The 12,295-nt window shown below is 53.0% G+C and overlaps 1 protein-coding gene across 1 annotated transcript in view; it reads right to left on the minus strand.

Annotated features, from left to right (window-relative positions):
* Positions 1–3,249: 3,249 nt before the first annotated feature.
* Positions 3,250–12,295, minus strand: part of Igf2r (insulin like growth factor 2 receptor) — a 78,607-nt gene continuing 69,561 nt past the window's right edge. Inside the window, exons 42-48 of the mRNA XM_051206089.1 lie at positions 11,435–11,549; positions 10,320–10,466; positions 9,635–9,822; positions 8,380–8,566; positions 6,962–7,105; positions 6,110–6,179; positions 3,250–4,890 (exon numbers count right to left, since the gene is read on the minus strand). Coding sequence (XP_051062046.1) covers positions 4,474–4,890; positions 6,110–6,179; positions 6,962–7,105; positions 8,380–8,566; positions 9,635–9,822; positions 10,320–10,466; positions 11,435–11,549 — 1,268 coding nt within the window. The 3' untranslated portion in view covers positions 3,250–4,473. The remainder of the gene's footprint in view (positions 4,891–6,109; positions 6,180–6,961; positions 7,106–8,379; positions 8,567–9,634; positions 9,823–10,319; positions 10,467–11,434; positions 11,550–12,295) is intronic.

Genomic DNA, 12,295 nt, shown 5'->3' on the forward strand with positions numbered 1-12,295 from the left:
AAACAGTCTATGCATCAGCTCAACTCACCTAATGTCCACCTAGACACACATTCCACGTGGGTGCTTTCCGCCTGTAGGAAATGCACCCCAAGAGCTGGTGCCTCCTGGAGCCAACGGAGGGATGGGCTTGAAGCTGCTGCAGGGTCGAGAACAGGGACTGGAGTCACCTGGAGGGAGAAGCGAGGATAGAGGAGTCTGGGTCCTATGAAGCACTGGCTTCCTAGGGTCTTCGAGATGTGACCTTCCTGGGCCAGCCTCTAGTCCTGCCGAAAGGACGGTGGTAGGATGTGGGGGCACCTACACAAGAGTCAGGAATGACTCAGCAGGAAATGGCAAACGGGCTTCACTCCGGGCCTGCCCAGTGGTCCCCAGGGTGTGGAGCAGCTCCCCTTTGGCCTGTCATTTCTTTCCACACTGAGACGCTTGACCCTCCCAGGGCTGCGTGCAAAGGCAACTCCATTTTACACAAATTAGGGTGCCCTGCGCCTCTGGTGAACACCTTGCCTGCTCCCTCAGCCATGTGACTCTGTAGGTGGTCCTCATCGGGCACAACTACAGCCAGACCTACGGGAAGCTCGGGTTTAGGGTAGGGGTGTCAGCAGAGCCCTGACCAGACAAGCACACAACAGGACGGGCATGGGCAGTCTAAGACCTAGGGCCCCTCAGGGGCCGAAAGAGGGCTTCTGGAAAGACGGAGTCCTCTAGACCGTGTTCCCAACCGGAGTCTGAGGGCCGTGACTCCCCGGGGGGGGGTGCAGAAGAAACCAGTGGGCTCTGGGTTCTTGACCGTCATCATCTGCAGCTTCCCTGACAGGGTGGCTGCGGCCATCCCCAAAGGCTTGGCTGTAGAATGCTGTTTAGTGGCTGAAACTGGGACTTCACGTGCCTTACAAGGTCCTGATAAGCCATTCCTGCTCCTCCATGATTTCCTCAGCGAAGGGTTGCCCGCATCATCATCTTTAAACACCCACTCATTCCGTCAGCATTCAACACTCAAAACCAGAGGCTCAGAAAACCTTGCCGAAAGCAAAATACGAAGGCAGCGTTCTAGTCGATAAAACCCTTTCTCTGAGGAGAGCTGAATTCCTCCCGTTTTCCTGTCAGGCAGGCTTGGTTAAACGATCCTATAGCAACTGCAGGCAAGGACCATTGATCTATATGCTCAGAGGCTGGCGGGGGGGGGGGGGGAGACAGAGCAAAAAGCAGCCATACTTCTTAGCACCCACACTTCCCAGCTGAGGGCCAGAGCTAAGCCCACAGGGCAGGAGCCAGCAAAGCCAATACTCCCCTCCGCTCCTGAGCTTACCAAGTGGCAACAGGCCTCTCTCTGCAAATGCCCGAGTATGGAGAGGTAGGGGAAATGGCTAGAACAGCCCCCCCCCAGGCAGAATGTCTGAGCAACAGGCTAGAGATACAGCTCAGGGGTAGATCTTGCCTCACACACAAAGCTGGGTTGACCTCTAACAGCCTAAGACACGAGCATGGTAACGCATCTCTACACTCCCAGCACTCAGGTGGAGGCAGGGTACCGAAGAATCCAAAGTCCAAGGTCGTCTGTGGCTACAGAGCAAGCTCTAGGCTCCACTAGGCAGGCTGCTGTCCCGAAAGAGCCATGGGGAGCAGTCTGCACATAAGCACCATAGCATGAAAGGGCTGATCTGATCCCGGACATGGCTACTGACTACAAGGTGGGTGAGTACCATGCAGAGGACTTTACACTCAACACAGACGGTTCACTTCCTGGACACCCGAATGCGACGCACAGGATTTCTGCCCATCACACACACACATACACACACACACACACACACTGCCCATCACACACACACACACTGCCCATCACTCACACACACACACTGCCCATCACTCACACACACACACTGCCCATCACACACACACACTGCCCATCACACACACACACTGCCCATCACACACACACACTGCCCATCACTCACACACACACACACACACACACTGCCCATCACACACACACTGCCCATCACACACACACTGCCCATCACACACACTGCCCATCACACACACACACACTGCCCATCACACTCACACACTGCCCATCACACACACACACACACTGCCCATCACTCACACACACACACACACACTGCCCATCACACTCACACACACTGCCCATCACACACACACTGCCCATCACACACACACACTGCCCATCACTCACACACACACACACTGCCCATCACACACACACTGCCCATCACACACACACACACTGCCCATCACACACACACACACACCCATCACACACACACACACTGCCCATCACACACACACACTGCCCATCACACACACACACTGCCCATCACTCACACACACACACACACACACTGCCCATCACACACACACTGCCCATCACACACACTGCCCATCACACACACACACACACACTGCCCATCACACACACACACACACTGCCCATCACTCACACACTCACACACACTGCCCATCACACACACACACACACTGCCCATCACACACACACACTGCCCATCACACACACACACACACTGCCCATCACTCACACACACACACACTGCCCATCACTCACACACACACACTGCCCATCACACACACACTGCCCATCACACACACACACTGCCCATCACACACACACTGCCCATCACACACACACACACTGCCCATCACTCACACACACACTGCCCATCACTCACACACACACACACTGCCCATCACTCACACACACACACACACTGCCCATCACTCACACACACACACACACTGCCCATCACTCACACACACACACACACACTGCTTTAAAACGTGGGAATTATGTGTAGTCTCTTCAACAGGTCAACAGAAACTTGGGGCAGCAAAACGACGACTGGAAGGGGGCGACGTGGGTCAACTTCCTGCTGCCAAGTCAGCTCTCCGTCAAGACAGAACTGGGATTTACCCAGGACTGGACTGGACCGCACACAGAGGCTTTACGGGCCTCTGGACACGAGTGGCAGTCTTGCTTTGGCAGAGGGTTATGTGGGAGAGTGGGGCCCTCAGATCCAGGCAAAGCTGAAGGACAACGTAACACACAAGTGGGCCAGCTGCAGGGAAGCAGCTGCATTACAGGACACTCAGGTAAAACCCAAATGCAAATGCCTTCTGAAATGTAGACAGAATGAAAACCCAGCCAGTCAGAAGAGCCACTGGCTCAGCAAGTTGTCATAACCAAGGGTGGGGGGAATCATTTACACCTAATTAATAATTTATTTTTTATTGAAATCGAATACTTTATATTACAGTAAAGTTGATTGAAAAAAATGGAGAGAAAAAAATCAATTTTTAAAAATACACTTATGTTGAAATCAAATAAGCCAGCCAAAGAGGCATATAACCAAGAAATCTGCAGGGCGGTTTGCTTTCCGGTGCGTAGATGCCGCTATGTACAGTTCCATAATGTGAGAAGTCACTGAACACGTCAGCCAGCGGGAGGTCCCGGCCTTTCCATGCCGGGACACTGGCCAGACACAGGTCCACACACAACACTGGCCCACCGTGTGAAACACGGTGTCTGTGAGTCACCCTGTGCAAATTAAGGCTTCTTATAGGTCAAATGGGTGATAAACACGTCTCCCCATTAAAAAAGAAAGAAAGAAAAAAGCACAGTAAAGGTGGCATCATGAGAACCTGAAGAGATGAGACCTACAGCCCAAACCTGAAGTACAGCTACTCTCCGTGACGCCTCAATTCCAGTCACATGCCCATCTCTGGGTGAGCGGCTGCACTACCCAGGAGCTGCAGCTACATGGGGCACCGAGCAGGTGTGCCTTCCCAAACCGAGGTACTCGGGGCCTGCACGTGTGTGCCCTTACAAAAGGGAGAGCGAAGAGCAATGGCGACCGCGGCTCACTAATGTGTGCATCAAGGACCAGTTCAGGAGCCACACACAATAATGGCCCCAGCACACTGCCAGCTTCACCTCACACCCTTGATGGCAGAAGAAACTGGCTTTTTTCTTTTTGTTTTGTTTTTTTCGTTTTTCGCAAACCTGAGTAGTAATTGTCAAAGTCAATAAATAGGGGGAGAGAATTACAATGCCTAAAAATATAAATGGTCAAACACCCTACAGGGTCTAAAGCAGCAAGGGTTTTTTTCAAACACAGCCCTCTGGGGTGAGATGCACGTGGCTTTGGCACCTGCTGGATGCATACTGCAGCTATGCTTGTGAGGACTTGGGGCAAAACCCTGGCACAAAGTACCGCCCTTTGGCCAATTCAAGCAACACTTGTTCCACTGACTGTAAACGATCATGAAGGAGTGGTACCTGCCTCCTTCACCCTCTCCCCCATCACAAAAACTCTTCCCTTTGAAGCAGTTTTTGTTAAAGGCAAAATGATGGAAGCATCATCGAGTTGAAGTCTTATTTGGTTGGAGGTGCTTGGCTGTCCCATAGGTCCGCGGTCTCCTGCGGGGACCGCGGAGTTAGACGTGTAAGAGGTCCTCATCGCTGTCGTCATGGAAGGACACCAGCTTGGTAGAGGTTGGTGACTTGTGCTGCCCAGGTCTGGGCTTCCCTTTTCTGGCCTTCTCTCCTTGGACCAGCCCCACCCTATCGTCCTCCCTGTCCTTAAGGACCTTGCGCTGTGGGTTTCGCATAGGCTGTGAGCTTTCTACCTCGGCTCCTCTGCCTGAGTGCACCTTCACCTCTGGGACAGCCAGGACTTCGTCCTCACTGTCCTGGTCATCCCCGTGCAGGGAGGTGAGAGCGTCTGCTTTCACGGCCTTGGTGGTGACATGGCCGTTCTCCTGTCCCTCTCTGCCTAGTCTTGGGGCTGGCGGCTGGATCTCTTCCATCAGCCATTCCGTTTCGTTCTCATCTGTCTCCTCTTCCTTGTTCACCTGCCAGGGAACGACAGCAGAGACCGAGTGAGAGCCGGCAAAGACACCCAGATGCTGCTGTGAGCGCTCCGGACACAGCCCACCCCAGGGCCTCTCTATGCTGGCACGAGATGAGAACCTGCAAAGTAGAGCCGCTGGCAAGAGCCTCGCCAGGAGACGAGCAGGTCAGGCAGATGGGACTTGACACGGGCCACCGCTGCCGAGCAGTGCCGGCAGAGAGGGGCTCTCCTGGGCAGCTGTGTGCTGGGGAGGGGGCATCCGGTGTGCAAGAGAAGCCACAGGAAGAACTTCCATCAGAGAATGGGATTTTTAAGTTGTATTTATCTACGTGTATGCTCCGATGTGCACAGGTGCACACGTAGGAAAGTCCCGGGCATCATTCCTCAGAAGCTATGCACCTTGGTCCTTTGTTTTCCAACAAGGGCTCACTCTGGCCTACAGCTCACCAAGTAGACTGGGCTGAGTGGCCAGCGCGGCCGGGCTCTGCCACCTTCGAGCCTCTCCTGTGCTACTCTAGCATGTGTCACCACGCCCAGGGTTTGTTTCTTGGAACTCTGGGCCTTGGGTTTGCAAGGCAAGCACTGTCCCAACCAAGCCATCTCCTCAGCCCCAATTTAGTTTTAAAAAGTGATCCGGCAGTATGTCTGTGGGATATTCTTTACACCGTGTGAATACATCTTACTGTGGTTGGTTTAATATCGAAGCTAGGCAGGGTTTGGGGGCAGAGTCTGAGGACTAGTGAGGGATGCAGAGAGAAGCAGATGAACACGAGATGCCACGTGGCACAGAGTAGATAAGAAATATATATGGGTTAATTTCGGTTATGAGTTAAGTATAAGTTAGCCTAACAAGCCTCAGCTAGGGGCTGAGAATTTTATAATTAATAATAATCCTCTGTGGTTTTTTAGGAGTGGCTGGCAGGACAGGAAACTTCACCTAGGTATGTCTGAGGGCTACACACATATCTGTGACCTTTGACCTCTTTTCAAAGTCTATCTAAGAGATGCTTGGTGCACAGAGACTTCATCACAGGGCTTTTTCAGACGTGTGAGGAAAATCAGCCACAACCACACTGAGAGAAACTTGAAGACAGGAAGTCCACAAAACAGTGAGGCTTCCCTTCCGATGCCAAGCTGCCAAGACACTCTTCCCAAGACACAGGAAGGCTCAGGCACTGGGCAGAGCTGCAGGGGCAGCTGACCCACACAGGGGACAGTACCTTCGAATACTTGTAGGCTACGCCTGAGCTCCTTCTGCAACAATTGGTCAGCTTGTTTATCACGGTCTCCCTGTCAAAACGGAAACCACAGTAAATGGACAGAAGCATGAGCACAGACTGGGGGCCCGGTCGGCAGCCCACAAGTCCAGTCTGTGGGACTCCTAAGGGCTGTATACGCCCCGGGCAGGGCATTTGGAATGACTAACAACTAACTGCGGCATCATAACTGCAACCACTGGGCTAAGCACAGACAGAGAAATGCCACCCTTGCTCCATCTTGAGACCCAAAAGTCAATGTCAGGAATATACTTTCTGTGTGCCCAGACTACTCTGATGATGGCCTCCACAGACACCGTCCACTGCTCTGCCTGAGCCCTGACCCTCCAAGTTCACTTCTGAGCATGGCTGGCTCCAGTCTACGCATTCTTCTACTTGACCAGGGCCTCTCAAATGTGTGACAAAAAAAAATCTGACTTAACAAACAAAACGCTCATATGACAAGCCCTTCACCTAACAAAGCAAGACCAACAGAAGGTGCTTAATAAATGCTCACTTTGTGTGATGTGGGGAAGGAGGGTCAGTTCATCAGTCTAAAACTCCTCTCATAATTTCACATCAGTCTTTGGACTTCACGTAAGGCCCATGTAGCATGGACACACCAGTACCAGCTGAGAAGCCAATGACATACACATCCAGTGTGAACTAGAACCTGTGGTGTGCACACCCAGTGTGAACCAGAACCACATCAGCACCAAAGTTCTGGGCAATCTCATGCCATGCCATTGAAATGAATCATTTAAAGGCAGTACCGCTGGCCCAACCCAGCCCCCCTTAGCACAATGCCCACTTTACCTTCTCTCCTTCTTGTGGAGCAGCAAGGCCAGCAAACAGCATGTCAGCGCCACCAGGAGGAGGCTGAGGACCGCCCCCACGGCCTGACTCCGCTCCGACAGTCCCTTATACTCTGGGCCAGCATCGTCACCATCAAAGGCCATGCTAGAAAGACACCACACCGACAGGAAGGCGTGTCAGCAGCAACACTCTAAGGAACCCAGGGCCCAGGAACCAGCCTAGGGCGCATGACACACTAGGCTTAGAAAACAGCATCTAGAGTGCTCTGAGAATGCATTTATGGGAGGAACAGGGTTAGTGACAGAGACAACTGCGTTAGGTTTCAGGAAGTAGCAGGGGGTGAAGACTTGGACCAGCCATGGACATTATCTCCTGTGGGTCTGCCTGTTCCTAAAGAACCCTGCAGGTTCTTGTCCTGCAGGATCTAGCCCTGGGGCTTCTAGGTAGAGGGACTGTCTATGACAGACTGGCTTAGGTACAAAAACCATGAAGCTTGCTGGCTCTAGCCCAGCTGGCCCAACCACACTGCTATGGACAGAGTAATTCGGCCAGGCCCACTCAATGGTGCCGGTCCCAAGGGAGGAAGCAGGACTCCCAGGAAGTTCAATATACAAGGGAAGCAGCAGCTGTACATGGACACACGCTGACTTTCCCTTCTGCTCAGGAAGACTTGACACTCTGGGCTCCTGTCACTCAAGGCCACCAAACAAAATAACACAAGGACACAACCGGATCTCCTCCCTCAGAGGAAGCTGGGTTGGTGAAGAGTGATGAGAAGCATCTGAACTCTTACTAAAAGAGGGACCGCCTCCCAGGCCACTCGGCTGCAAAGGTGGAGCTTTGGGGCAAACAGGCAAACAGGTATGTAAGAAAGCCAATTACCATTGAAAGTTTGGCTCCAAAATAAGTCAAAGTAACTGGACGACAAATGGCAAACAATCTCGTTTCAACACTAGGAAGACACCTCTTGGCCTGCGCTGGGCAGGAATGTCACATATTAATGGCAGTGTGAGAGCCACAGCCGGCTCGAGCCACTGAGACACACAGGAAGACACTCTGGGACATAGCCTAAGGGCCCGCAGAACGAGTGGCTGTCTCTCACTCCAGCACGTTAAATGCTTCAGGCCAACTGCACTGAATCCCACCACGTGAAGTTCACCTCAGCACACAGAGAGGGCGGGCGGAAGGGGTCCCAGCCAGCCCTGCTCCCGGCCGCTGAGGAGACGGAGATGGTATGCACAAAGGAACCAGTCAATACCGATTGGGACAGAGGGCAGCGGTGTCAATGTCACAGACCAACGAGAACTGCAAGGTGATCTTTTATGAACATCAGAGTACTTCCCAGCGTAATGCCAAGGGAAAACACAGCGGCTTAGCCCTGGACAGTGATGGGAAAGGACATGGGCTGCCACACTCACCCCAGGGGACAAACAGCCGCCGTGTACCAGGAGAACAGGTACTGGCAGTCAGCAGTCTCGTGGCTGAACTCTGGGATGCCATCCTTCACCATGGGGTCACAATGGAAGAAGATGGTGGATGAGACAGATTTGGTCTTATCTTTCCCGCACTTGGAGGACGAGGCAAACACCACATCCAGATCGCCATCTGTCGCCCAGGGAAGGAGACAAGCACAGCATCACTACCACCCACCAAGTGGACACTTCAATGTCCCATGTGCACGCTGTCCTCACGGCTTTAAAAACGGCTTGGTGTCCTAAGCAAGCCAAGAGTGTAACCTCATCTAACATGAGGTCTGGCCCTTGTCCTTGCTGGCGATAGGATTTACCGTGGGCTGACCAGGAGGTCTCATTCTATCTGGCAAGTGAGTGGATGGCAGCAACACACCCTAGCTCCACAGGAGAGGCCAGAGGAGGGTCTGCGCCTGCTCCCAGTCCGTCCCCACGAGCATCGTCAGGGTGACAGCAATCTAAACCCTCCACGGTCACCAACTGCAGGCATGAGGGCAGCAGCTTCCCGTGAATTCTGAGAGCCCTCAACCAAACTTCCCAATGGGGGTGAATTGTGGGAACCCACTGACACAGGCCTTGGCGTTACAACTAAAGAAGACTGGGCGGGGCCTGCTCGAACCGCTCTTATCAGGTCACATCCTCGTAATCAAAAACAAATTAAAAAGGTGTGTGGTGAAAGACGGCCTATTTCAAACAGAAAATACAGACGTGGCCACCCAGGAGCACACTTGCCTGACGAGCACGACTCCGGTGCCAGCCTCCCCAGTACACTCCTACTCTGCTTGGTGGCGTTCCTCCACCATTCCCACTCTTTAACCCTTCTAGCTTTAACACTGCCGGGTAACTGGGTGTGACCATGCGCCCACCCTGGTGAATGTCTGGAGATCAGAGGACAACTTAGGGGAGTATGTCTTTCCTGTCACGTGAGGCCCACTAAGCAGACCCGGGTCCTCAGGCTTGGCAGCAGGCACCCTTACCCACTGAGCCAGCGCCCTCGTGAAACCTGTTCTTCTCTAACTACTGAAGAGTTTCTAAATAAGGAAGCAGCGTATATAATGCCAGATCACAGTCGCACTGTCTGTCTTGACACCCCCCCCCCCAGGGCGTTGGTTCTAGAATGAGTCTGGGATTTCCACAGAGGGTTTGTGGATGAGCATGACTTAAGCTCTCCCTTTGAAAAGCTACACAGGCAGCAGCGAGTTACCTTGCACATAGTACTTGGTCCTGTCCGAGGTGCCCACTTTCCTGCTGAAGTGCTGGTCATTGGGCTTCACCTGGCAGATGTTGGCACCAGAGCACGCAGGGTTGGCAGAGCTGGTGATGGAGGAGAGCTGGATCTCATACAGATAACTGTCCCCATTGGTCCGCATGTCCCCAGAGGCGCTGAACAGCCTGAGGCGGAGCAGAGCACAGGACTCAGCATCCTTCACAAGTTCCCTTTCTCCTGCATCTGCAGCCAAGTTTCAGTCATCTTCCTGCCCCACTGGCACCCACACACACCCGCACACACACTATAGACAGCATACTGCCCCCACACGGCCAAAGGACCCCAAGACAGCCCAATGACACTGCCCAGAGACAGACCTTTACTTTACCCAACACGCTGGTGAGCCCGGGAGATCCCTTGTGCCCCTACACTTCCCGAGGTCCTTTGCTACAAGCCCAGGGCTCCCTAGCAGTGAGGGGAGGGGGAGCTGCTTTTTATAAAGACTCACCATCTGTGGTGCTGAACCACGAGAAACAGAACTACCCTCTGTTTTAAACGACAGTAACGGAGGAGGCGCACAGACTACTTACCTTGCAGCACTCCTGCTAGAGAAAGCCTCACAACTTCTGTTCACTTCTGACTTACGTGTGTGTAAATGCCAAACAGGCAACCTTCCACTTACTTAAAGTAAATTTCCCCGAGGCTGAAGCTCTTGCCGGTCACAGGGTTGGTGAGCGTCCCATTCACCATGCTAACCTCCTGAGGCCTCACGGCGCAGGCAGCCCTGGAATCCCAGCGGAAGTGGTAGGTGCAACTGTCACTGTCAAATCTGGGAGGGAGCAGAACGGTCACCACTTGGCGACATAAGAACAGCTACCAGCAGACACCGCACAGCTGGGGAGGCCTGGGTCCCCACGCACAGTGTGAGTGACAGCTCTGGGGTGGGACGGCTTCCTGGGTCGCCACACTCCAGCACAGTAATACCGATAACATCAGCGGTATGGAAAAGTGGACGCGGGTTCAGTGCCTGCTGACCCCAGGAGGCAGAGGCAGGAGGTGGTAAGTGCCTGTCACAACTACACAATAAATACCCAAGGCCAGCCTGGGCACCTTAGTGACAGCTTGTCTCAGAAATCACGAAAGGGAGAGGGCTTGCTCAGCTTACACGAGGGCCTGGGTTTAAGCCTCTCTCTGTATATGAGAAACAAGCTCAATAAAAATGTCTTAACAAATAAAGCTGGAAATTCTACTTTAAGATCTCACTTTCACAAGCATCTCACGTTACAAAGCCCTTTGATAGTGTATGGTTGTCTTTCCAAAGCACAGCTCCCACAGCAGCAGCTCACATGCTCCCCCTGTTGGCCGCACTCTCACTAGGCACCCAACACTGGAACACACTATGCAACCATTCAAGAACATCCCAGAACTTGCTTGTGGGTGGGTTCTAGACAGGCTGCTGCTGGTGGCCCCTAGTTCCACCATGGTATTTAAGGACAGCAGCTAGCCCTATACCCCTGGGCTCGCACGGTCAGCTCCAAACCAGGCTAAGGAGCTGAAGGGGCCTGGTTATGCTATATCTTTACGTCTGAGTTGGGGTGGGGCGCCTCCTATGGGAAGAAACACCACACAGGACAAGACAATCTGGACCTGGCCTCTAGGCCTCAGTCTCAGCTGCCATCTCTGCCCACAGTGACAGCCCCGAACACCCTGTCATCCGTGTACGCATCCCAACTCCCACGTGGGAACAGCGGGAGGCATCAAAGAGCTAGAGTGCGCCTGACCTCAACACCGTCTCACCTCCTGAATGTAGGCCGGCCCACGGTCTTTGCACAGGTCAACTCGATTACAGAGGATGCGGTCTTATTCCCACCACAAGGATCACCTTTGGAGTAAGTGACAATGACCTTGTCATCTGAAACAAAGCAATGAAATCATCAGGAGGTTTAAAATCTACTGTGAGGACAAGGGCCAGCTCTATGAGGTGTCTGCCACGCTGCTGGTCCATACCACCATTGCCAAGGCAACAGCAGGACCATGTGCTTCCTGGCCCTCAGGGATGCTAAAACTCCACAGCCAAATGGATACGACTCCCAGCCTGTCCCACAGGACTCCCACGGTGGGGAACAGGGTTCCTAAGATGTGAGTGTGCCCACCAGGGTTCGTATGTTGAGAATCTGATTCCCAGAGTGAGGCCCCTCTCACAGGCCACTCCTGTCCGGTGACTCTATCACTCTGTAGAACCTGGTTCCCTCAGAATTCACTTTCCACACACGACTCAGAACCCCACCCTAGCCCGACATGTGGGGCAAAATGTCCAAACGCCCAACATAGCCCAGTCATTCTTAGCTAAGAAGTACGACAGTCCTTTAACAAGCAGATGTACCGCCTCTTCGGTGACCAATCGGAGGTGAGCTTGCACTCAAACTACTCAGAACAGACATGCTAATCTGTACCATGTCCTATGCAACTGTGCGTTTCTTACACGTGTGCACACATAGATTTAGAAACCACAACACAATCGCCAGAAGTGCTTTAAACAGACAGGCTGGCCTGGCCTCAGAACAAGCACACAGAACCGCATGTACTTTCGTGTTGGGGAAGTGCGTAGAAAGGCTGCCATTAGTCCTGCAGAACAGTCTCTGAAGTCTCTACCGAAGC

This window comes from Phodopus roborovskii, unplaced genomic scaffold (genome assembly GCF_943737965.1).
Source record: "Phodopus roborovskii unplaced genomic scaffold, PHOROB, whole genome shotgun sequence".
NCBI classification, from domain to species: domain Eukaryota; kingdom Metazoa; phylum Chordata; class Mammalia; order Rodentia; family Cricetidae; genus Phodopus; species Phodopus roborovskii.